The following is a 27,786-nucleotide window of genomic DNA, read 5'->3' on the forward strand; positions in this document are numbered from 1 at the left end:
CTTGGTAAATTGTATCTGCTGGAACGAAGAGACCTGATACACCATAAGCTCACAGCTGACGTGAAGTTGCCTTAATGCTTGCTAGAATAATGCAAAAGCGAAATTCAGGAGTTATTGGCGCAGCTGAAGAGGAAGTGCCATGTACATTAACGTTTTTAGACTTTAGGATGTATTTGTATACTTGTAGTGTGTTTCTTTATGTATATCTTCAAGAATTACTGCAAAAGAAGACTGAAGGCTTTATTAACGATTCTGGCAGAACTAATCTCACTATGACTGTCGACGTAATGCGATTAGCGTTCAAGCAAGGTATTGACACACCATATCGCTAAAGGCACGTGCATTTAGTACATGTAGTGGTCTTTCTGAGACCTCCTTGATTCGGTTACACGCGACTTGCAATGTTTCCAGTGTCGGTCAAATTTGCTGATACCGACACTTCCTAAGGTAGGTTATGAGCCGGAGCATATGAACATGACGCCGACTGCGTGGCGATGAGGCAACGACTATGAAAGAGCGACATGGATGGAATGACGGAGGTGCTATGGCAATGACGGCAGGTTGATGATGAAATGACGATTCTGAAATGAAGACCTTAGTACGACGATGTCAGCATTAATACGACGGAATCACGACAATGGGTCGAAGTTGAGTGTACGACGACGACCGCGTGGTGCTGACTTTATCACGAAGACTACATGATTACGTATGGGAAACGATTACCGTATGACTAGAACAGCATGACGAAGCTTGAATAACGACGACGGAACGAACATGGTGGCGGCTTGACGACGAGTCTCCGACGACGACAAAATGATGTCGACGACACGACAAACTGCGCTACAGTCGCGATTCAACGCCGAATGTGAATGAATGAATAGAATTTATTGATAGGAAAGATAGAGAGGTTTGACCTGAGCTAGTGCGCCCTAGTCTGCTACTCGGCACTGGGGAAGAGGGAAGGGGAGTGAAAGTATTGGGATGGACGATGATGATAAGAGAAGTGGTGAGTGCTTATGTACATGAGACAGTTGCCTCGCTAGAGCCGCTCGTCGAGCTTGGTGTCCTGCAAGAACTTCAACAATACTTCTGTTGCACGCATTGAAATTGCTGTGTCAGGCCATGGGCCGAGGATAGCTTCCTCCGAGAGTAGTTGTCTACCAACGCTGGCTGGGAAACTGTCTAACGTCCTTCGCTCCAGCATATATGCTGGGCACAGTACGTGTTGCAGTGTTTCGGGCATCTGGCAGTGTGACGGAAACATGATTACAATAGAATAGGAAGAACTAATGACACCAATAGGACGACAAAGGCGGTAGGTATTATGATCACCGCACGATGACAATGGGACGACGTTAGCGAAATGATGACGCTGGTGAGACGACAGAATAAGGAGAATGGCATAACAACAGTGGCATGACAAATGTCTGATGATGACGGTATGACGATGAGAGTATGACAAGAGCCGGTCAACAATGCTATATGGACCACGAATAAATGATCTGTATGGGCATCGCACAATAGTGTCACAACGAATGAATGGCGACCGGTGTATGACGACAAAATACTACGAACACGGCATGACAACTAATGATGAGAATGTCATTACGACAAGAGTAGGAAGACAATGGAGTGGCAACCGCTGTGTGACGACGATTGTATGGCGAAGATGGCATGACGGGTACGCCGTGACGTAGCCGGCATCGAATGGGATGCAGCACTGGACTGACGATCTTGAAATCACCGTGATGGCATCATCATGACGGAATCAGAAGGATTGCATTAACGAGTGCACGAAGGTGGCGAACGACGAGAGGCGGAAGACAAAGCTGGACTGATGACGATGCAATGATCGTGACGCATGCAATCGCCGCAAGCACGTAACTAACGCATCAAGCTATCAGACAACTTGGGACTCTGGGTGGGCTTTTGAAAAACGTGACGAACATGGCATGACGAGAGTCGACTGAGGAGGCGTCGGCGGCGACGATGATGCGATCGCAGCCGTATCAGATTGAAAATATGGCAAAAGTCCATTGCGTATGTATGGCGAGGTTGGCGTAACGACGAGGGCCGGATGAAAGTCGGATGACGAATCTCTATTGACGGCGATGAAACGACAAGGACGGCATCAGGATAACGAGTGCACAGCTATAGTGGCAGAAGGTGCTAGACCACTTGACGGCTGGATTAGCCTAAAACGCGATGCGATGATGACATGATGGATCGGACGTCAAGATTGTAGAGCTGACGATTGAACGATCACGATAGCGTCAGGACCACGGCCAATTACGGTCTTCATCTTTTTGAGCGTGAACGCATCTCACCGTGGCATTCCATGCTATCAGCGGCGTCAATTTATGGTGCAGAAATGTTTTATGTGCAGCGTAAAGTAATTACAACTGCATGCGCACAGCACCACTCCATAGCGCTGGTCGTCTGCGACGCCGAGCGTTCATGACCGTCAAACAAAGAGTTAGCCTTTCGAAAACGTATATCGTAGCTCCTGAAAGAATGCGTGTTGTTATGTGAATTTCTTCTCCAACTACAGACTAGCGAAGAGCAATTGTTTGTAAAGAGTTGAGAAACCTGAAGCACACGTAAGTTTCCTGCTCGTTGTAAACAAGTAACTCTTGTATAGAATAGTATAATTGGTTACGGCCGAAAAATGTTTCACAATTATCCCGAAGGCAACAGCTATTAAGGCTGTAATTGTGCCCAAATTATTTAGTCATATATAAACGAAATGAAAAAAAAAACAGTGTATTGCTTCTTTCGTGCGAGCTGTTTGCCTCTCTCTCTCTCTTGATAATATTGCACAAGGAACACATTTGCGGCAGAAATAACAGCGAAACACTCCATGGCAGTTAGCCATGATCATCTGCTTGACGAACGCTCCGTTAGATCTGGCAGCTGCGTAGTTTACCCGTAGCCGCTAATCGCACGGAAGGGAACGAACTTCTACCACTTGACATGCGACCATTCAGATTATGCACTGGGCACGAAGGGTGCGTGCTCTCGTCACACATGCGCACAAAATTTGGCGGCGCCACAAGGCTGCATACGTAATAATGAAAACCAGGCGCTCCGGTGTTCATGCTCAAGAAGATCAAGATAGTACCTACTGACCCGAGCTAGCTAGCGGACAATGCTGTAATGCAGTGATTTGGGCTTGTTGGTAGGTCACCATGAGGCTTATAGCGCGTGAAAAGACAAGGGCAGAACGAAGACCTGACACACACAGGTCTGTGTGTGGCAGGTCTTTCATATTTCATATCGTATTTCATATCAGGTCAGGTCATATTTTTAACCCCTATCAACGCCTTGATTCCCCTACAGAATGGCTAGGACGTGTAGGTTCGCCCTCACTCTAAGGTCCACCTAAAACTTACCGCCTCCAGTTCTTATGTAAGCTACTGCAGTGTTTTTGAAGAACGACGTGAGAAGATACATCGAAACAAAGGAAACAAGGCACCTACGTCAACACATGATCTCAGACGCCAATATATTCTATTATTCTTCTTTTCCTAGATGCATTCGAGAATGGAATGCTCTTGACCGACTGGTAGTCGAACAGCGAAGAATTCATGATTTCCTTGAATTGTTGCAGAACTCGCTTAGTACATACTCATCAGCCTCATCCTTAGTACATACTTAGTACATACTCATCAGAAAGGCATTAGCCTTTCGTAATCTCCATGTGATTATTTCTTTTTTCTATTGGTACACTTGTCGACATTCGTATTCATACTTACTGTTGTACGTGTATTTATTTCCTATTTTGTACTTTATCTACATTTATTTATGTATTATTTATTTATTTATTTACATGTACCTTACGGGCCTTCAGGAAGGCATTGTGTAAGAGGGGAAATGAGGTAACATATTAGTATGGTATCGGGAAAAAGAAACATCTGTGTAATGAAAGGAATATGCATGCAACATAGAAATATTAATACGACATTAGCAAATACAATATGTAGAGCAATAACAATAAACGGTAAATACAATAACATAATAGCATAATAACATTATAAAAGTTTTTCCATGTATACAGTAGTAAGTATAGTAAAAAATAAGGATCACTGAATTTCTTTTAATGCCATGTAAAGAAATGCAGGAAGGAAATTAAAAGAAGGCAAGGCGTGTTAGACGATTGAAACAGCATATTTCTCGATTAGAATATTGCGAAGTGCACTATGCTTAGATTGGCAAGCGATGTTATGTGGTAGAGCGTTCCATAAGCGGACCGCACGGGGAAAGCTGAAAAATAAAAGCGTGTGTGCTACCATAAATTCGGGTGTAGCTGAACTGATTGTTCAGTCTTTGTGACGTCGAGGAGGCTTTCTTCAGGTTTAATAAGGCTAGGCCAACTGTGTGAATGAATCTATGAAATGATAATAGATGGGCAATATCACGGCGAGTATTTAGTGGTTGCAACGAAAGATCGACTTTTATTTGGGTTACACTCGACTGGTTACTATAGTTTTTTTGCTAAATGATACGGCTCACTCTGTTCTGGATGCTCTCCAGGAGTTCGATGAGGTATTTTTGATAAGGAGACCATATACATGAAGAGTATTCAATTTGTGGCCCTACAATAGTTATGTAAGCTAGTTTTCTTATAGGTGAAGGCGCAGTTCTTAAGTTACGGCACAGAAATCCTAATTATCTGGAGGTGTTAGCTGAAACGGAGGTGATGTGGTTAGTTCATGAAAGATTGTGAGTAATGAAGATTCCTAAATATATTCTGTGGTGTGGTCAACTATGTTAGAATCCAAATTATAATAAAAGTGAGAGTTTAAGGTTTTTCGAGAAATGGAAACTACTTAGCACTTCGACATGTTTAGGGACATGAGCCATGTAGCATACCAATAACTGATATGGGAAAGATCATTTTGGTGTGCCGCGTGGTCAGCGCAACAGTTAATCAAACGGTATACAATGCAGTCGTCAACAAATAATCGTACAGAAGAGGATACATTGTGCGGTAAGTCTCTTTTGTATTAAAGAGAGAAGAGGTCCGAGTACACTGCCTTGAGGTACACGGGTGGTAACGTCAGACAGGGCAGAGGAAAAGGTAGCAACAACAGTGAACTGTTCGCGATTAGTAAGAAAATTACGAATCCATAATAGGGTTAGTGAGTCAGGTTTAACTGCAGAGAGCTTTGATGTTAGGCGACTATGGGCTACCCGATCGAATGCTTTCGAGAAGTCCAAAAAGATGCAGCCAATTTGTTTATTACTGTTCATATAAAAGCGTAAGTTTGACGTGAATTCTAGTAGTTGGGTTACAAAAGAAAATCCTTTTCGGAAACCGTGCCGTTTCGGGTAAAAAAAGTTATTAGATTCAACATGAGAATAACTATGGGACGGGATAATGTGTTCTAACATTTTGAAGAAAATGCACGTTAGTGATATAGGACTGTAATTTTCACTAGAAATCTTCTTACCTTTCTTAAAGACAGGCCCTACTTTTGCTATATTCCAGTCTGTAGGAAGCATACCACTTGTAAGCGATTGGTTAAATGGCTGTTCCAGAATTTTGCTTGATACTAGTATTCTGGTTTTTTAGTATTTTAGAATTTATACCATCTAAGCCGGATGATGACGACATTTTAAGGTTATCTATCAGATCGACTACGTCTTTTAATGTGATAGTGCTGGGAGCCATGTACTGGAAATCAAAATCGGGTACATAGGGTATGTTAGAACTTTAAAAGCTTGATGTCAAAAATTATTTGAATGCTGTCGTACATTGACTGTCAGGAATAGATGAGTTGCTTTTATGCTGTAAATATTACTGCACTTATTACTAGGGTTAACTATATTCCAGAATTTATTTGATTGCTTATACGAATTCCTGGTAGGTCTTTTGAGAAATATTTATCCCAGGTGACCAATAAAGCTGTGCAGAATTTTTAAATAACTTTTGTATTTATCCCAAGCCGATGTTGTTTGTACGCGCTTCACCTTTTCATATGGGCGTTTTTTCTTGTTTCTCATTTTGTGAAGAGTTTTAGTAAACCATGGGTTAGAATTATCATTAGTTATAGCCACTACTTCATAAAATTTGCCCCCGACAATAAACTACTATCGTAACTGCTTATGTGCAAACGTTTTTTTCCTTTATGTACCCTACTCCTATAATAAGCCTGTCGCAGGATTAACAGTGAGTTGAAATAAATAAATAAATATACAAGTGGCTTCCGTTACCCCATTCTTCGTTACTCAGGAGCAACCGGTGCAGCTGTAAAGCAAAGCACTGCGCTCTAATCAAGACGCGTTAATCCGTGTCGGTTGCTTTGTGCACACGGATGCCTGCACGCGCAGTACTTGGCTGTCAAACGATAACTAATGTAGTTAAGAGGCCGAACTGTCCATAAATAGCCTAAATTGCTGAGTTCAGAGAGCGAGCGCTTTCTTTTGAAAGCGCCAGAGCCTCTGTTTTGTTCGCAAAAATTGGAAAAGCTCGAAGAACCTTAATAATACATGTGCCTGTGGTCATCACTCTACCATGGTAAGGAAAGAACATCTTGACACAATGTTAAATAAAAAAAAAACATGACATATTCTGGCTTAGCATAATTTCTAAAACGTGCTTCACCCAGCCGTTTGTGAAGCTGTACTAAGTATTCCATAATGTAAACGTGTTACTTTGTTTCAGAGTTATGGAACTAGTTGACAAAAATGCTTGCATTCGCTCGTGTTGTGCCTGAGGGCAACTGCGAATGTGCAGCGGAATACGCACCACCGCACATTTCGATTTCTGCCTCATAACTTAACTCCGTAGTGATCACAAACGCACCGGAATGCGAAGCGCACAACTCTAAAGCAATTGCCTTTCGGCACCGCCACGACTACACTGTCGTATACGCCAGGCGCGGATGTGTCGCAATCCACAGAGAATTAGCGAGGCATCATGCATGGAACCTGGAAAAGGCCACCTCAGAGGTGGCATGGAGGCCATGACGTCACATGGAAACTGTGTATAACGAATTATAACGAAGTGAAATGTCGTTGCAGTTGGCTTTTAAATGCAACTAGCCTTGTCCAATGTCGTACTTTCTATTGCGAGCGAAATGCGTTCTCTATTGAAATGCAGGTAAAATAGGAGGCTCTGAGCTAGAGCATCGTATTAACCGAGAACAACAACAAAATCAAGGGGAAGGGGGGGAGAGATAACAGTGGACGTAGTGGACCCAAGTCTGTAGGCAACATTTCGACATGGTGACCCATGCTAGTCGATTCTCTGAAGTATACAGTAGTCGTAACGTTGGCTCCAGTTTGATGCTTTTCTTTGTCGGTCGCCCAGGGAAGGACACTGCACATTTACTTCATTACTTCGCATATTCATTTTCCTGACTACTCTTTGTTTTGTCTTTTTCTTTCAGAAGAAGCAGTCAAGTGAAAGGACAACATAAATAGTGCGTACCGGCTATGATGATGCTCTAATTGCATTAGCGATGTTCTTGTTTCATTCTTTACAGATCCAGTGCACATAATCTGCATATTACGCTAAGCGAATTACGTTAGTATCGGTATCATGTCTCACTTTGTGTATTTTTTACCAACGCCTGCGCTGTCTCGCAAAAGTACAATCTATCAAAATAAAAAAAAAAAAGCTTGCTAGCGAGAGAAACACGTATGCACCGGCATTAGGACTACCCAGCACTGTGGCGCAGCTCTGCTGTCGCCGGAAGTGGCTCAATCCCAGAACATACCCATGCGCCTATGTTTGGTCTCAGCAGTTCCCTGCTGGTATGTAGTAAGCGTATAAGCTCATGACTATCACAGCTATCGTAATGATCATCTTCCAACTTATATCCACCGTAGGTCGAAAGGCTCTCCAATCGATCTGATTGCCCCTGCCTTGCGCCAGCTGATGTTGGCGCACAGGCGGGACGAAGGCCCCTCAATATGTGTTGATCGGCGCCGAGTCGTGTGCTTGGTGTCTTCTTGCCACCCTGCGGTCTCTTTAATGCTCACAGTCCCTATCCTATACAGGGTGCGATCGGTAGCATTGGTCAGGAAGGCGCTTTTCTCAATAAACTGGCTTCGTATTAGCGCTCTTCCTGAATTCCTTCTTGGCTCAACCAGACACATCTTATGCTCCGGCCCAGAAAAAAGAAATATATTCGAACATGGAAGTTCCAAAGCACTCTTTTTGTGAGGACCTTCTGGGCACCCTAAATCCCATGTGATTTCCTCGATGTCACTTTCCTTTTATTGCCTTCACAAAAACTGTACATTCACAGCGATTAATCAATACGCGTTCCTCAATACAAGAATAGATAGAAAGTGTGGCTTACGCATCCCCACCTGAAAGGAAGAAGAAAGGAAGTCATTCTCAAGTTCAGCAAAATTTTTGCGACAGAAGCACCGAGGCCAAGTCAGACCATGAACATTGGCTCTCGGGAGCTATTTCTAACAACGTGAACTTCTAATGCCAACTACCACAATCCATATCCTTACAAAACCCTCAAAACTTAAAATGGCACCTTCATAATGAAACAATTTGCGCTAGGGCACTTAGGAAACTTGGATATTTAAAGCGAACGCTCAAGTGCTCTACTAATGACTGCAAATTAACAGCTTATAAATCCATCGCCAGACCATTACTAGGGTACGCCTCAGTGGTATGAGCACTATACACTGCACTTGACACTAGTAAGCTTGCAGCCATACAAAAGAAAGCAATACGGTTCATGTTTCGCCAATATGACCGCAACGTTTCTCCCTCGTCTCACGCATGCGCATTATCGATAGAACCCTTGGCTCATCGACGCATACTTGAACGTATCACTTTCCTGCATAAGATTCTACACGGCCAAAGTTGCATTCGTGCACAGATTTCCTGCAGTCATGCCACTGGGTGTACCAAGCGCCGTTCCCACCCACTTAATACTGTTCCTTTCCAGTCTTTTGTAACTTGTTTTGGGGTGTTCCTTTCTTCCAGGCGCTGTTGAAATTTGGAACAACCTAACTGGTTCCTTGCGGGAAAAAGCTAATTAGGAGTTTCTGAAAGAATTGTCTAACCACATTCTGTAATTACGTTTGAAATTCATTGCATGTTGTTTGTATCTAGTGTCTCGTGTATCTATTCCTGCTATGTATCATGTATCGAGACCAGCAGTATCTGTAAATAAATAAATTATATATATATATATATATATATATATATATATATATATATATATATATATATATATATATATATATATATATATATATATATACTGTGGGGGAGCAGATTGAGAGATTTTCATCATCCAACTTTGCAGACAATCGCAAACCGCAATATCTCTAGCCTCATAGACGGCGTTGGGAAATTTTTGCGTTCTTACATAAAAAAATTGGTACGTTCTCATGTGTGAACTGAAGATGAACGAAAATTGACCAATTGACCAGGGTTCAGCACTACTGTAATCCGCTTTAAGGTACCTCATTCAAGCACTACACCTTTATGTATCGCTTATGATTGCAATACACCGATGATGATTTTTGTAATCGTCTAATGAATAATCATTATCAGCATTGTGACACCCGATCACGTGTGCACCAGGCAGTGCGCTATCTGCAAAGCGTGACATTTAGCAGCGCTTTTATCGCGTCCCAAGCTAGAAAAATGTAGGCAGATTGCTAACAAATTATAAGCACGATCCAATTTTCAAAGGTTACTTAGCAACAATATTTTTCTGGAAGTGCAACGAAACTGTCTTACGGTCCCGGCCCTGCGAAAGTGTATGTGCAGCGAAGCTGTTGAAAACTGCCACAACAACTGCTGAGGGGGATGCACAGTATCTTATTGCTTTAGAGTACTGGCAGTATTGGTAATTTGTATCCATGGTTGTAATGGGAGTAACAATAACGTTGACAGCGCGGCACTGCACATAGCGGTGCTATAATCATATTAGTTGCTAGGCTGGTTCTTCTATATGTGCAAGTCTAGGAACGTCACTCCCTACGTCGTAAGCAGACGTCACCGCAGGAGCTTGCGCAACAGCAATCTTTAACAGGAAACGTGGGCGGAGAGCGCTTCAGGCTTCCCATGGTTATCAGTGACGCCTTAACATCAACTATGTGGTTCCGATACTTGTTTTGTGCTCGTTCTTTATTAAAATGTATGCTGTTCTGTATGCGCTATGCATGAATCCAAGTAATAGACGTACTGTTTGCTTCACTTTCTTGAGCGCTCAAAACATCTGCCTTACGGGATACGAGCCACTTCCCCTGGTGCTTCACTGCCGCAGAGATCGACCCACATGCTTGATAAGGAACTCGGAGGCAAAGAGTCGTATGTGAACTTGAAGTGCCCGTAGCTATATGCATGCTTTGAGGGGGTGGATTGTGTGAATCTTTACGGCTACATTTAGGAGGAAGCGTTAGCTAGCGGCCCAACTTCGGTATACCTACTCATATTCGTGTAAAGGAAACAGATATTCTCATTAAAATTCACAGGCGAGAAATCAACAGAATTTCTTGCACTTGGGAAATTGCAGTTTCGCAATAAAGGGGAAGCATTGACAGTGATAGCAAATTAGTAGGCAGCTATAAGCAGAAAGTTTGGTAGATTTATGAGCCATATAATCAGCTGTAAACATTCGTTCACTAACTAAATTAACAAGCGCGGTGCGACCCGCACACAGGTGAACATGGACACACCTCACTCGATGGATGCGTACTCTCGCTGCCATAACAATCTCTTGACGAAAAGCAGCAGATGCTGCCAGCGAATTCACTTTCGTACTTCATCCAGCTTGAACGTTTACCAAGTGCGCGAAAATGTGACGTGCACGAAGCAATCAGCCAGCTCGGGTGAGCACAGTCTCCGAACCAACCGCACATCATGTCCACGAAAGGACGCGCCCACCCACGCTTAGCCCTGCTGGCACATGCGGACCCACTTGCTGAGGTCAAGCAGTGAGACGCGCGATGCTTTTGCCTCCTTCCTACAGCACGCGAACACCTGCTCGTCCCCTCCCCCCTCTTTTGCGTACCAAATGTCTGCGCAGGTTGCCCGCCTGCAGATTATCGGCAGTTGAAATTTGCAGCACTTCAATGTTACGAGGTAATTGGACGTATTCGTTGTTCGCTGTGTGGCTTTTCGCTCACTAGTTATTGATCTCAGTCGGCCACGTTTATTTCTGCAATCATTGTCCCATTAGGTGAGGCATGGCTATGTCTAAAAGGTGTCAACGTTCTCCGCGTTTACGCTATTCTTTGGCATATATAGAGGCAACACCTTGGCCAAACTACATGTGCTAAAGAGCGGAATACAAAATACGGTCGGTACTTACCGGTCGCAGTTGACATTTCTGAAAGAAAAAAGAATACGAACGCGAAACGTGAAGACAGTAGGACGTAAGGATCGGCGCAAGGTTCTTGCACGTTAAATTAACAGCGGAGACGACTCTATTGGGCGCGCTACACTACGATGTATGCGAACTCTAACACCACCAATTTCCAGCGTTGCCTTGAAATTGACCGTCTAAGACAGTCTAGGGACCAAGTTAGGTGTCGTCTATTTGCTGGAAGGGACCACGAAACTAGCGACGGAAAAGGCGAAAAGTGGCTGGTGGAAGTTTAAATAAAGAACAAGATAGTCATATCGATTAGAAATAAAACGGGGCTAGCGGATATTGCTTTCGAGGTGAAGAGAAAAACAAATGGAGCTGGGCAGGTCATGTAATGCGTAGATTGTATGATCAGTCGTCTATTAGGAGTTACATCATGGGTGCCAAGGGAAAGGAAGTGCAGCAGAGGACGATAAAGGCTTAGGCTGCGTGATGACATCAACAAATTAGCCAGCGAGGGAGCCTGTCAGTTTTTGTAAGAGAAGAGCAACTGCATCGATATCGCAAGGAGAGGCCTTTCTCCTGTAGTTAGCGCATCATAGGTTGATGAATATACTGATACTGATAATGAAGTTTCAAGAATATTTTTTTTTCAGAAGATAGAGTGAAAAATGAGCAGTACAACTCATCAAATATGCGTCATTAAGGGCTATCACGGATCAACCAGTACTTGCAAAAGTCCTAAGTTCATGTGGAGGACCTTTCAGTGAAGAGTTCTCGCTAATATACAAGAAACAAAAAAAACCCTGATAGGGCCGAGAGGTAAGCATATGCTAGGTATCTGATGTAAAACGGTTTAATACATCGCCTTATTTTAGTGATGGTGACAAAGGACGCATTGTCAAAACTGAGTCACAAATTTAGCTCTTTTTTGAGTGAACTTCTGCCCCCCCCCCCCCCCCGAAAAAAAAAGAAAAGAACAGTAACCCTCAAGCAGAGTGATAGCCGCGAGCAAATTCGGCGATCGCCGAAAATCGAATCTTCCGTTCAAGCACACTGGGTTTCGTACGTTAATTGTCGAAGGTTCCAGCGTAATCGGTGGTGCCCGCGTGCCTTCCAGAAAGTACTGCACACTTCGTGTCCGGCGTACAACCTGATTAAGCAATGTGCGGCGAGAGCATACAGAACAGATAGAATCAATGATAGCATACGGTAGAGTTCCCAATAATTCAGGAATGTGGAAAGGAGGGCTAGCTTATGATTGATTATGATTAATCGTAATACGTTGGTGGCGAAGCAGCGCACTGACAAGGACAAGGCGAAGACACACAAGAATACACGACACTCGTTGCATTCGGAACTACTTTGTACTCTCTTGTACTGTGAGATAACGCTAAGTTGTTATCGGGTGAAATGTATTCCCCGGAATCGAATTCTGGGGTCTTCAGTACCAGAACCACGACTTGGTTGTGAGGAACGCCGTAGTGAGAGACTAGGGATTAATTTTGAGAACAACTTGCCTCCAATGCACTGGACTGCGGGTGTTTTTGCATTTCACCCCTTTCGAAATGTGGCCACCGTGGCCGGAGTTTGATGCTGCGAGCAGACCCCGGGAAAAGAATAAGTACATGTGTAAACGTGTCAATATGGCATCACCAGGCTTCACAGAAAAACGCGTTTCCTATAGGAACACTGAAGCCTTCGGACTTAGGACATTAGTATCGGGCCATTAGTTTTGAGAATACAGTTGCGAAATTTTGTGTGACAAGTGCCAGACCTGTCGGCATGCAACTATATATCATCATCAGCCTGGCTACGCCTGCTGCAAGGCAAAGACCTCTCCCATACTTCTCCAACTACCCCGGTCATGTGCTAATTGCGACCATGCTGTCCCTGCAAATTTCCTAATCTCATCCGTGCACCTAACTTTCTGCCGCCCCCTGCTACGCTTCCCTGCCCTGGGAATCCAGTACGTAACACTTAATGACCATCGATTATCTTCCCTCCACATTACGTGCCCTGCCCATGGCCATTTCTTTCTCTTGATTTCAACTAAGATGAGATTAACTCGCGTTTGTTGAATCACCCAATCTCCTCTCTTCTTATCCCTTAACGTTACACCCACCATTCTTCTTTCCATAGCTCATTGCGTCGTCCTCAATTTAAGTAGAACCCCTTTTCTAAGCCTCCAGGTTTCTGCCCCGTAGGTGAGTACTGGTAAGACACAGCTGTTATACGCTTTCCTCTTGAGGGATAGTGGCAACCTGCTGTTCATGATTCGAGAATGCCTGCTAAACGTACCCCAACCCATTCTTATTCTTCTGGTTATTTCAGTCTCATGATCCGGATCCGTGGTCACTACCTGCCCTAAGTAGATGTATTCCCTTACCACTTCCAGTGCCTCGCTACCTATCGTAAACTGCAGTTCTCTTCCGAGACGGTTAAACATTACTTTAGTCGGTGCAACAATATATATATATATATATATATATATATATATATATATATATATATATATATATATATATATATATATATATATATATATATATATATCGAGAGCTACCTATAGATGAGATGTTCTGTGGAAAGAGTTGACAACAGAGTTGGCTCTATAGATAGTTGGATCTATAGATCACGCTTCTGAATGGATAGGAGAAATTACTAGCACTCACGCTGAATTCGTTTACAATGTTATTGTTGAAAGTGTGCCGGTGCAGGACAATGTTCAATCGTCGAAAGTACAGGGATTGATTGTCGTGTAAAAGCTGCGGTTGCTGCATTGGCATGTGGATTATACTTACCCGATTGCGACACCTCGGACATCGTGGATTGCTCCCCTAGAGAAGCAAGAGAACCAAGGAACCGGTCAATGAATATGCGCGGTTTCACAGATTGCGAAAGTTGTTTAAAAGAGTCAGTTCTTTGAATACTTTACCAAAGGTTTAATATAGATATTAGATGGGGTTTTCAAACTATTTTAATTATACATATCTTAATAGGGGGGGGGATAAAAGTGATTAGCCACATCTACCTAAACGGGCCAACACAAGCCTCAAACCTTTTCCAACTACATGGCATGCAGGTAACATCAAATTTAGAAAACAAACATCATCTTCTCAACGTGAGCAATAGAAAATTTCAAATCATAATTGCAGATCACTGTTTAATACGACTAAAAGCCATACTTGAAAGGCATACGGTCAGCAACCATCTTTGCGGATTCAAATACAGCCAATGGTCAGCTGGTCTTAAAAATACTTAAAAAAGTGTGGTTGATGCGTTGAATATTTGTCGGAAGTTTGATTGCACACCAGCAGTTACAAGGCGTTGTGCAGGTGGCATTCTAAAGCAAGAAATTTCTATAGGGTGTACATTATTAGCTAAGTAGAAGCGATAGAGTGAACTTTTGCAAAGCGATAGTGCTTAAGGCTGCGCTACCCTCATTTTCGTTACAGGCACCACAGTAATGCGCCATCTGCCAATAAAGGGGAGAAATATACATAGATTGGGCGGGTGACGGTGCGAGTGTATCCCATATGGCTATGGATTGTATGTCAACACGGATTGTAGGCTTGCAGAAGTGCCACCATTCACCTTTCTTTTGGCGTTTGAATGATGTAGTATGTATTCCCACTTTGCGGCATGTCGGTATGCATCCACTATTTTATGTATAGCTAAGTCCGCTCCTGACCTCTGTCCTGCCAACATGGGTGATTGGGCAATCGATGGTCAAATGGGGAGACCATCGCCATGCTGTGTTGAGGGAGCAGGGCTGAAAACTAACCATTGTACCAGTTTCGTTGACCGTGTATGCGTCCCTAGATTTGGGCCGCGTTTCATAATATTACATGAAGCATACTTTCGGAAATCACGCAGTAGCCATCAAATCTATTGCTCATAGCTTTCAAGTTCCTAATTCTTTTTATAGCTAATCAGATATAAATAATGGATGCACCTCCAGCGTCCCCGCCAGTGTGGTGGAAAACACTGATCGCCACAAGAGTTTAACAGAAGGATTCGTGCGACACAGACATCCTTCTTTTGTGTTCGCGGTGTCTGGGAAATTGCAGTTATCTGAGCAAGGAATCATATGTAACACTAACTCAATACGTGCTACATAAAATTGTTTAAACAAGCGTAAAAAAGAACCTCGAGAAAACAAGCAAAGTCAAGCGGCCAGTCGCGTAGCAATGTAGCACTTTTATGTAGCACGTATTGAGCAACAGAAAGCTGTATAGGGAGTTTGCCATGATGCTCTACAATCTTCTAATTGACACTTTTCATTTAATTGTAATGTTTGAGAAGTGGATTGATTATTTATAAACTAATGTGGATTTAGGCGAATTGCAAAAAAATAATAAAAGTTTATCCTAGCGACGGCAAACATTACTTTCGTGCTGTTTAGCTATGTGGTATTTGCACGTATATTAATCATCGTGCATGAGAGTTGGAGCAGCCTGTACATTTCAATAATTTTGTCCCTTTTAGAGTAGTATTAGGTCACTGTGCAAAGCTGTGATGTGAATTTTTACTTCTTGGTGGCATATTTGTAAACTAGGTACTTGAGTTGTTCTTTTATTTAGGACATATTGGGAATCTTTATCGCCGAATTGATGAGAAATAAATGTCAGTTTCTAGAGTTACTAGACAAATTCTATGAATATAAAAAAAAGAACTAGTTATTCGTGAAGTGGTTCCTTAGAAAAAACACTTATCCTATGCCACATGCGTATTTACACAGGCGCATCAGAGTTACAGCTTCCTCGCACGCGTAATTGTCTTCAATGGAAGAGCAAACGTTAAAACAGGTGCTATAATAACGCTACGCCATTTCAGATATGTTTCCAGCGAATGACCAAAACAATGTAAATTTACGTAAATGTGAGTAATGATGCAGGTGCGATACGTTTTTTTTGTCGATCTGGGGAGATAGCCTGAGCCTAAAGCTGATACCTCTCTAAGACATTGCACAAAAATTGGCACGCGCGTAGTGTCGCAGGATTGGTCGCACGTTCCTAACTGCCAAAGTTGTTTATGTCTATTCTTGCACATGCGCAGTAGCTCAAGTTGTCGATGCGGCAAGACTACATACCCGCAGCTTGAGGAAGAGGCAAAAATTACATATAAATTATGGGGTTTTACGTGCCAAAACCACTTTCTGATTATGAGGCACGACGTATTGGAGGACGCCGGAATTTCGTACCACCTGGGCAGCTCTAACGTGCAGCTAAATCTAAGTACACGGGCGTTTTTTGCATTTCGCCGCATCGAAATGCGGCCGCCATCACCGGGATTCGATCCCGTGACCTCGTGCTAGCAGCCCAACACCATAGCCTCTAAGCAACCACGGTAGGTAGCTTGAAATTTCGCGTAAAGTGGCTTCACTTATGAGTGACACATACGTGATGTTACATTCCCATGACCAAAGTTGGGCCGATGCTTGCTTTCAAAGCCGTTTCGCTTATCATAAAGCGGGCCGATCATCTAACTCTTAGACCACGGACCACCCAGTGACCCAAGTATGCGGGAAAACGCTTAAATACACAGACAGGCAAATGTACAGCCCCCGGAAAGTGAATGAAGTTCCGCAAGAATGCTAATCACTTTAACATGGCAATTGTTCGCCGCCTGACCAAAACATTCGCAGAAGAATCGACACTCATGGCCGGAAGCCTCGGTGCCTAAGTGTAACCGATAGGCGTTGCTCTTTAATTAGCCCATGCATAGAATTCGCGCCGTTCGGCGGCAGTAATGCTTGCGCCGCAATAGCGCAAGCGATATAAAAACGGTGAAGTCGCGGAATGTAGACCTCACTTACCCATGGTTGCAGCGGGCCGAGCCGAACCGTTCCACTGCTTGGCCTTCTTCTTTGTCAAGGCCTCGCACCTGCTGGGACCTAAATGATGATTGCTTGGGGAATGACTCAAACCCACTGCGGGCAATAGGTAACGATGTGCTGGTAATACGAGAATTAAACAAAAGGTGCCAATGAAAATAGAAATTAAACCGCGCATAAACCTAATAAACTCATGCGTAGCACAGTGGTTCCCCTGTAAAAAAGGAACGGAAGGAAATTTTCAAAATTCATGCAGAAACTCCTCTGGTAGTTGTCTGAGTATGGGTAATCACTGTGCAGCTTGCTCATCTCCACGCAGCCCGGTGTCATTATCAGTGTCACAGAACTTCATGCGACCAGAATAAAACCTTATCAACCCTCATCGCTCTTTCGCTCCTCATATTCAATAGCAAACATGATCAGGCAGGTTTAATAATAATAATAATAATAATAATAATAATAATAATAATAATAATAATAATAATAATAATAATAATAATAATAATAATAATAATAATAATAATAATCAGCCTAGTTACGCCCACTGCAGGGCAAAGGCCTCTCCCATACTTCTCCAACTACCTCGGTCATGTACTAATTGTGGCCATGTTGTCCCTGCAAACGTCTTAATGTCATCCGCCCACCTAACTTTCTGCCGCCTTCTGCTACGCTTCCCCTCCCTTGGAATCCAGTCCTTAACCCTTAGTGACCATCGGTTATCTACCCTCCTCATTATATGTCCGGCCCATGCCCATTTCTGTTTCTTGATTTCAACTGAGATGTCGTTTACCCGCGTTTGTTTCCTTACCCAATCTGCTCTTTTCTTATCCCTTAACGTTACACCCATCATTCTTCTTTCCATAGCTCGTTGCATCGTCCTCAATTTCAGCAGAACCCTTTTCGTAAGCCTCCAGGTTTCTGCCCATATGTGAGTACTGGTAATACACAGCTGTTATACACTTTCTTTTTGAGGGATGGTGGCAACCTGCTGTTCATGATTTAAGAATGCCTGCCAAACGTACCCCAGCCCATTCTTATTTTTCTGGTTATTTCATTCTCATGATCCGGATCCGTGGTCACTACCTGTCCTAAGTAGATGTATTTCCTTACCACTTCCAAGGCTTCGCTACCTATCGTAAACTGCTGTTCTCTTCCGAGACTGTTAAAGAATACTTTAGTTTTCTGCAGATTAATTTTCACACCAACCCTTCTGCTTTCCCTCTCCAGGTCAGTGAGCATGCATTGCAATTTACGGCACTCGAGCCCACGACTAATAATGTTAAAGTGAACTTAAGTAGCCACAGTTAGTTTAGATAGAGCTTATTAACGGACTGCAAAACTCAAAGCTCAACCTTTAGTGGGAGGAAATTGAGGAAATTGTGGATGCGCAAAGAACCTCTCAACTCGAACGCATGTCTCTGACAGCCACGGGCCGCTACATCCTGCAGAAACTCGGCTTCAACTACCACGTCCAACACGGTCAGAAACAGGTCATTCCACCTGACCTCAGCGACACGCTGATTGTCGCCCCTATACCTCGAAACATGCACCCCGAATTTAATCGGGGCCGACGCCAGGCCCGTGCCAAGGCACTGCTGCGCTCCTTGGGTGGAAAGAGGACTACGCGCTTTGTAGACGCCGCAGAATACACACGAGAACACCGGTTCACGGCGGTAGTCGTAGACGTTAGCTCCCGGCTTACGCACGCGTGTAGTGTCGCAACAGAATACCCCGAAACAGCAGAAGAGGTAGCAATTGCGCTTGCGCTTACCGACTCCTCTGCGAGGTAGTTTTTAGCGACTCACAATCCGCAGTTCGCAACTACGCGCGGGGGCGCATTTCCTCCGAAGCTCTCCAGATTCTAAGGAAAGCTGGTCGACAGCACTTAGATAACACCGCCATCATATGGTTTTCAGCGCACGTCGCCACCCCCACCGATGAGGGCCTCATTAACTTGAACGAGGTAGCACACCGCTCTGCGCGAGAACTGACCCGCCGCGCAGAATCGGAGACCGCCTCTTCGAGTTCAGAACTGCTGGCTCAAAACACGCGAGAACGCCTGGTCAGGTACAATGACATCACCAAGCACTACCAGCTAGGCAGGCGGTTGCTGCCCCCACCTCACCCCATGCTGAAACGTCGCCAGGCAGTCATCTGGCGACAATTGCAAACACAAACCTTCCCCAGTCCGGTGCGATTGCAGCACATTTTTCCCGCGCAATACCCGACTGCTCTTTGCAAATTATGTCAGGCAACTAGAGCGACGCTGTCACACATGTTGTGGGAGTGTCGGGTTACATCAGCTACAATGGCAGTAGCTCCGGAGGCTCTTGCGTCGAAGTGGGCCGCCGCTCTGCGCAGCTCCAACCTCAAGACACAAGAGTGGGCTGTCCTGCAAGCCCGAGAGGCGGCGACGAGGCAAGGCCTCGAAGTCCCCTCATGGGAGACCTGAGCCCGGGTCGTCAAATTTGCCGGATTCAGAATAAAGTTGTTTCCATCCATCCATCCATAGTGGGAGTCGAACCCATGGCTATCGGTGTTAATTAAAGTACATTAGGGTTAATTATGTGAAGCTCTTGCAAAAAACCTCACTACGTTCACGGAATGGCATGTGCAATGCTTTATTCTTAGTTCAGATTTTTTTTTAGCTTTTTCTTTAGTGAGACGTACGTTGCTCTGTGTGTCGTGTGGGTGATTTCAATGAAGGTATGCACCGCTCGCTTCCCTTTGCTGAACGCTTGTAGCCTCAGAGAGAGAATCAACTTTTGTGCTGAGCCCTTAGTGACGGGTGGTGCGCGCTGGCACCAGATGGGGTGGAACCTTATTCTCAGGTCCCATATGTGTCCAGCAGTTCCTGGCCCCTAGCCGCCAGCGCGAGCTGGGTCGGTAGGTCGGGGCTGGACAACAAGGTCTCCCATCGCTCGGGGGGGTTGGGGCTGGGGAGGGTGGGGTGTAGGGATGGTGGGGGGTTCTTGAGCTTAGTGCACTCTGCAAGGATGTGTGCTAGAGTGCCTTTTGACCGTCGGCAAAAAGGGCATGAAGTGTCATGCTCTGTTGGGAACATCTTATGCAAGAGCACTGGATTCGCTAGCGACCCCGCTTGCATGCGTCGCACGATCGTTTGCTGAATTCGGTTGAGTTGCGGATGCGGACGGGGAAGCCTACATCTGCCGCTTCTGTACATTTGCGTGATGTCATTGTAGCTTGTCACGGGGTGCGGTAGCCCTGGCTCGTCCTCGGCCCGGATCGATAGTTCTCGGGCATAGTGGTCGTCGAGTGCGTTGCCTTCCACTTGCGAGTGAGCCGGGACCCACACGAGCTCAACGGCCCGGCCTGGTGATTTGCATTTGTTGAGGATCGCTAGTGCCACGGAAGAGATGTTCCCCTTGCGGTAGCTTGCGTAGGCGGTCTGGGAGTCTGTGACAACGGTCCTCACTCCCGGTTGTGCGAGTGCGAGGGCCAGGGCCACTTCTTCTGCTTCGGCTGTATTCGTCGTCCGTATCGACGCTCCTGTGACAAGTTTATCGATGGTGGTGACGACCGCCGTTGCTCTGGTTCCGTGCTTGGGAAGTGAGGCGTCCGCGTAGAGGACCTCGGGGTCCTCTTCCAGCTGTCGAGCCAGTGCCTTGGCCCGCGCAGAGCGTCTCTCGTTGTTCCTTCCCGGCTGCATGTTCCGGGGGAGGGGCTTGGTCTTAATAATGTCTCTCCACGTTGTGGGGAGCGGCTCCGTTGTCGGTAGCTGTTCAATTTGCCATCCTATCTTGCGTAGGACGGCCCGACCGTGCTCTGTCCGGCTCAGCCTTACCCTCTGGTGGGATAGGTGTGCTTCCACCAGCTCTTCCACCGTGTTGTGGGCACCCATTTCCAGCAGCTTCTGCGTTGACGAGTAGACTGGGATGCCCATGGCGAGTTTTACTGCTTTCCTTATCGTCGTGTTCAGCGTTTCGCGGTTCACCTTCGCAAGCTGGAGGTACGGGGCGGAGTACGTTACGCGTGACACGACGAATGCCTGCACCAGGCGCAGTGCGTCTTCTTCTTTGATTCCTCTGTTCCGGTTGGTGACTCTCCGGATCATGCTGAAGACTTGCTCGGATGTGGTCTTGATTTTGTTGACGGCTGCGTGCGCCTTGCCGTCGCTGCGCAACAGCAGGCCCAGTATCCGGATCTGCTGCGTTGGTTTGATCTCTGTGCCATCGATGGTGATGATTATGTTTGGCGGCGGCTCTTTCTTTGGTCTTCCGGGCTGTACCATGAGCAGCTCCGATTTCTGTGGAGCGCAGCTCAGGCCACAGGTCCTGGCATACTCGTGGACGGTCGTTGCCGCTCTCTGCAGGGCTTCCTCCGCCCAGGCATCGGAACCCGCGCGGTTCGTCCACACCGTTATATCGTCGGCATAGAACGCGTGGTCCACGCCCTCGATCTGATTGAGTAGTTCGGGCAGGGGCAGGAGTGCTAGGTTGAAAAGCAGAGGCGACAGGACAGACCCCTGTGGGGTACCCCTGTCTCCGAGCTCCACAGGCTCTGACCGTTCATTTCCTATCCGGATAGACGAGAGTAATAAGGCGAGCGCACCAGGAATGGACGCCATTACATACAAGCTGCTCAATAACATGACTGATGCGGCGGCACGTGGGCTCCTGGGTCACATCAACAGAACCTGGGAAAGCTCGAAGTTGCCCGCAGAATGGAAAGAGGCCGAGGTACGGTTCATACCTAAACCCGGCAAACCTCTGACCATCGAGAACATGCGCCCCATCTCGCTTACGTCCTGTGTGGGCAAGGTCATGGAACGCACGGTTCTCAGAAGACTTCAAGCACACCTGGACGAGACAAATCAGATGCCGGCGACCATGTATGGATTCCGCCAGCACCTGAGCACCCAAGACGTCTTGATCCAATTACACGAATTGGTGATTAAAAAAGCAACGAGGCACGCGCCCCGGGGTATACTGGCTTTGGACCTCAAAGGGGCCTTTGACAACGTGTCCCACGCCAGCGTGCTCGAGAACCTGCGCAAGACGGGGTGTGGCCGCAAGACCTACGGTTATATCAAAGATTTCCTAACCAATAGAGCAGCAACTTGTAGCCTCAGCCCTATGAGGGTATGAGCCATAAGGGGGCGCAGGGAGTATGAGACATTCATTGTCTTACGTGACGGATAATTTTCTCGTTGGGTTGCCATAGAAATGCTTACACATCCCTGTGAACCCTGTATCCAGTGTCCCGTGCCATGTCGGATTATGGAGCCAGTGTCGTGCGCTGGATGCTGGAGCGCTGGACTGGTGGCGGATACCAGAGGGCGCTCGGTATTGATGCGAATATCAGCTCCAGCGGGAGAAAAGCCCGTTGACTGGCTACCGCAGATATTTCTTGAAATGAAAAAAGCAAGAGAGATACTTTTCATGCAATAAAAAGCAGCACCGCGATTCGATTTACTGACGTAGAAAAATTAGCCATACACTTTGCGACTACGCCACGCCTGAATTCTTATTCTTTAACACATGGGAGTAGAAACTTCAGCGAAACAAGGAAAAACGAACCCCTACAGAAAGTTAAGGTAGCTCAAAACGCATCCGAATTTAAGGCAAGCACGTGCAAGCGTCCAATTAAGGTAACAAGTCTGGCGCTATTTCTCGTGCAGCATACACAGTACGAACGCAGACAGCAAATTCCGAAAAAAAAAGCAACCCAGTGCTTCACGGTGGTTCACTGTGCCTGTCACACATTCTTCTGCGCCAAAGGCTATGTAGGCAAAGTACCATGGACATGAAGTATGAGGAACCACACGAATCTTTAAAATGCGGGAAATAGTTTATTCATGATGTCATATCTAAATTTTTTAAAAGTGCTTTTGGCGAATATCTCAGGAGAACACGGCTACCTAGGCTACCTACAATCTACAAAACAGTGATCAATGGTTTCAGCATGTGGCCACAAACAACAGTTTGTTGACCATAGAATGAAACAACCCCTCTTTCCTAACCAAGTTTTGACAGGAAGAGTTGCAGAATGTAACCTAAAGGAAAAAAAAAAGAGGTTTCGATCCCTGGAGGAATGATCATTCCACGGGCACGGTTCAGTACATCTAGGTAATGTGGGGTCTACACATGTGCTCTTGGGACAAAGGAGCGACAGCGCAGCAGTGCAAACGGTTAAAGGCGCTTTTATTGCACGCTTAAAAACACAATGCCTTCTAGCGGAATTGCTATCTATAGAACATGCCGATTGGTGCACGACAAATCTAAGAAGTCCGAATCAGCGCGACTGAATATCGAGCGAATATGTTTGCCCCAAGCTGGACACCAACGCTTCGTCATTCACGTGTACGGTCAGGCGAACGGTGGCGCCTTCAAACAGTCGTGTTCATTAGGTTTCCTGCTCCTAGGCCTCGAGAGACGACCTAGCACCGAGCCAAGGACTCCGAGCCAAAAGGAAAGAGCCTGCTCCCTGTCTCGCCTGATTAACCCCACCGTTAGGTGGCGATAGCAGCGCGAAACTCGCGCCATCTTTCGTAATGTGCTGCAATGGCACCGAGCGCCGCCGCCGCCACCGCTTAGCCACGCAGGGAAGCCGGATTACAGGAGACGGGAGAGCCATTCGGGGAAAACATCAGGGGAGGCGTGATAGTCGAGTATCCCCACAGTAATAACCTTCGAAATAAGGCACACGATAGTGGGGAACAGGAAATAATGTGTCTGCGATTGTAGCGGAAATTTCTTGGCGGGTGGCAGTGAAAATATAACGTCGTTTGGCGAAAAGTTTACCACGTCAACTGCTAGCCGCAGTTTTAGTGCTTAGTTGTCTCGCGCAGACATGGTCGATGCGCTTTCGTCCCGCACTCAGAACTTACGGCTACATCAGGAAGACGAAATTGTTGTCCGCGTTCAATAGTATGCATTCAAGTGCCACAACACTTATTTTCTTTTACGATTGGTACATTAACAACGAAAAAAAAAGTATGAAAGAAACCGCCAACACGAGACGCTGTACGAGCTTCAACTGCCGATTTTGGCAGCCGTTTCTCGTTTTGCGCGTAAGGGGAACGCAACATTTGCTGAGTTCAACGATCCGTTTTAACGGACACGCCCGTGTAGTCACATATCGCAGTCTGAGAACCGTTAACTGGCTCCACTGGCAGCCTTTGGCGAACGCCCATATACGTGTGCATGCTTATAGCACGTCAGGCTGGCGGTCACTGTTTCTTGTGCTGACATTGTACACAGAAAAAAAAGATGGCTGTGGCTTAGCTAAGGTTAAGCCCAGGATGCGAAGCGTACTAGCTTTTATTTTAGTTGTTGAACCACTGTTTAGCCTGGTGAACTGCTGTTGCTTGGCTATATTTGGTTCGGCTAGAAGAAGAAACAACTCATGCAGGCGACCGCACGAGCTGAGACCCGGCTATGTAGCTACGCGGCCGCAAGCGAGCGCATGAGTTGAGCCTCCGCTTTTGCAGCTGTTATGACGTCATATGGTAGCTACGAGGCCACGCGCGGCGCAGCAAGGAATAGCGTGGTTGTGTGGCTAGTATGCTTCGCATAAAAATTAAATTAACAACGCTGATGCGAAAGCTGAGCTATAGAGCCGTTTTTCTTCGTTAGGCTTGTTTATTCCTGAAATCGGAATGGCCGATAGCCTGCAGACAGCCTCAGTGAGCGCACTAGGGCTCAGAAAAAGGTTGCATTTCTGTTAGAAGCCCGAGTGTGAACACTTACCGAACGAAAGAATCGCACGTGACTCTTTCGCCACGCCTACCCCAGCACCATCAAAGAACGTTCGCTTCCTGATGCTTAGTCTTGGGCATGTACTGTTCGCTTTCATCTTTTGCCGGTGACCGCGTTTTTTCCCGGCTAACAACTGTTAAACGTTCTCGCTCAGTGCAGGACGCGCCTGCATTTAACGTAACATTTTCGATTAATGTAGGCGATTGCATGTGGCGTTTTCTCGCCGAAACTTTTTGTAATCAGAGCGCGTGCGTGACGCCAACAGTGTTGTACATTATGGAACTAGTGCGAGCACCAGCGAAGCCTTAAATGAGCCAAGTAAAAATTGCCGGCACGTCAAATCCACACATCAGATTTCCAAGACCGACGAGTGTGGTGGTGGCCGCTATCACTGTGATGACTGTGAATTGTTTTGCTGGACACTGGTTCGCCCAAAAAACAGTTCGTGTTATAGATAGATAGATAGCTAACCAGCTAGCTAGCTAGCTAGATAGATAGATAGATAGATAGATAGATAGATAGATAGATAGATAGATAGATAGATAGATAGATAGATAGATAGATAGATAGATAGATAGATAGATAGATAGATAGATAGATAGATAGATAGATAGATAGATAGATAGATAGATAGATAGATAGATAGATAGATAGATAGATGCTAGCCGCAGCGACAGACGCATTTTTATTGGTGTGCTCTCCCACCTAGCGGAATCGGCGAAGCTCCGTAGCTCGGCTATAGAGAAAGAAATGTCAACAAGAGCGGACACTCTCATAGAGCCCAGCGGCGGAATTGACTGTAGCGAACCAAGCGGATGATATTAACATCTGCCGTTTTCGATTTTGGGCGCGCGCGTATTGAACGCCAGTTGGTACACGCCACGCCGGCTCCGCTGATCGGCGCGACATTTTTTTTTCCTTCTACTGCTGAACCACGCGTGGCCTTGGCGCGGAATCGTTTTATTTAGTAAAAATGATTGCGAGCGATCTTTACAAGCCTCCACCGAATCTGTGTCACGCGCAATTTCATAAAGAAAACGCAAGACGTCTTCTGAAATGATGAAATGTTTATCTTGCTCTATATAAATGCTCGTTCTGGGCTTCTTGTGCGTTCATCCAAAGTTGTGGCACCAGGTAAGCAGCAGCCGTAGCTGTACCAAGCTCCACCGGATGGCATGAGCTGAAAAAAAGTAAATTACAAGCATGTATTATTTTCGTAGATTTACCTAACAGGAATATTGCGTATAGAGGAGAAACGTGCGTAAGTGGTGAATGAGCGGCATTACAGATAAATTCACTTAACATAACTTTCGTTGCAAATATACTCCCAAACAATGCCATAAAACCTGGAGCAAACATCCGATTTTCAAGCATATCTGCCCTTCCCGGGCATTATTTTCTGCACTTTAAGAGTACAAATACACGGGTGATTGAGCGTTTCCAAAACAACTTGGCCTCAGTCAACGCGATGGTACGCCAAGTGCACAGAGGTGGCTACAACACAGGCTCTTAGCCGGACCACGTTACACACTCGCAGAATGCCTTCTAGTCGCACTCAAGAGAAATTCGTGACTGCAAAGCCCGCTTTCAGTAGCTCAGAAGACAAATGTCAAGTTCTTGAGCTCCTCGGCGTTTTCTTTTACGCGTCCTGCCAGCGCAAGCAACGCACTCCCGCGTTATCACTCTCGGCAATCGCTCGTCGTGTTTTCGACAAGTGTGAGCACCGAAATAAGGTAGTAACGTCGTAAGGTAGAAACGGTATAAATAAGGTAGAAACCATAGAAAGCGTCACAAACTTGTCCCAATAAAATTCAGTACACGCAAAACTAATTCGCCACGACCGCCTTCCTTTTTTGCTAACAGCTTCACAACCTCCAGCGCGGCAAGCGTGCCTCAAAAGTATCCAAAAAAGTGGCGAAATAAATTACAATAATTTCTGGGGACATAGAATGCGTCAGGAACTTCTCCCGGCAAGACTCAGTACACGCGAAACTAACTGCGGCACACAGCCGAGCTGCTTTCCGCTCGCTAACTGCGCCGAGCGCGGCCACTGTGCTTGAAAGGTGCCCCAAGAAGTAGCGACGTTAGTTGCAATAATGGCTCGGGTCAGAGAAAGCGCCAAAACTTGTCCCGGCAAGATTCCGTACACGCGAAACTGCGTCACACGGCCGAGGTGCTTATAGTCACAAAGGCCGGTGCGGCGAGCGCGCCCAGAAACTACCGAAATAAGTTATAATAATGCTTGGGCTCATAGAAAGCGTCGCAAACATCTCCCAGTACGAGGAATTAACTCAACCTACCGAGGCTTGGACGGCAGAGCTGTTTTTTGATAACTGCGTCACTATATAGGTTGTTTTGTGCAGTAAGCCTAAATGTGCTTGAAGTGCGTCGCAGACTGTTAAACGAAATTCCTCACCTTGCTGTAGTCCAGTAGTGCAGCGGCGCCGTGTCGAAATGGAGACGGAACCCAAGAGAACTCGAGGCGCATGATGATGATGACAAAATGTATTTATTAAGGGATGGCGCGAAGGCCTATAATGGGGAATCGGAAGAGGAGGGGGAGGCGTGTTAAGAGCCGTCCTAGAAGCTGCGCGTCCCTGGCGAAAGCCAAGATAAAAAACGGGCTTTATGCAAAACAGGCGAGTCGCCGGGCACGCGAGCTTCACATGCGCAGCCGGCCTCGCTCGCTGCTGTGGCATGCCTGGCGCATGACGTATGTACGCGCGTCTGGCGTGCCGCTAGCTTGTTGCTAGGCAACGCAAGAAAATAAGTCGCAAAGTATAAGTTCATTCACCCACAAAACTTTTTAGTTTTAGCGGGAAATAATTAAAACAATAAAATAAAATGTTGTAAGTTCATTCCGCATTCTTTTTTTCTCATGCTCGCGTCAACTGACGGACGGAGTTGAAACTAGGCGTGACGTCTTTCC

The 27,786-nt window shown here is 45.8% G+C and overlaps 1 protein-coding gene across 1 annotated transcript in view; it reads right to left on the bottom strand.

Moving 5' to 3' along the window:
• Window positions 1–22,368, bottom strand: part of LOC139047832 (uncharacterized) — a 71,748-nt gene extending 49,380 nt beyond the window's left edge. The window contains exons 1-4 of the mRNA XM_070521967.1: window positions 22,331–22,368; window positions 17,119–17,232; window positions 14,102–14,137; window positions 11,301–11,318 (exon numbers count right to left, since the gene is read on the bottom strand). Coding sequence (XP_070378068.1) covers window positions 11,301–11,318; window positions 14,102–14,137; window positions 17,119–17,232; window positions 22,331–22,368 — 206 coding nt within the window. The remainder of the gene's footprint in view (window positions 1–11,300; window positions 11,319–14,101; window positions 14,138–17,118; window positions 17,233–22,330) is intronic.
• Between the last annotated feature and the right edge of the window lie 5,418 nt (window positions 22,369–27,786).

Source organism: Dermacentor albipictus, chromosome 7, assembly GCF_038994185.2.
Source record: "Dermacentor albipictus isolate Rhodes 1998 colony chromosome 7, USDA_Dalb.pri_finalv2, whole genome shotgun sequence".
NCBI classification, from domain to species: Eukaryota; Metazoa; Arthropoda; class Arachnida; order Ixodida; family Ixodidae; genus Dermacentor; species Dermacentor albipictus.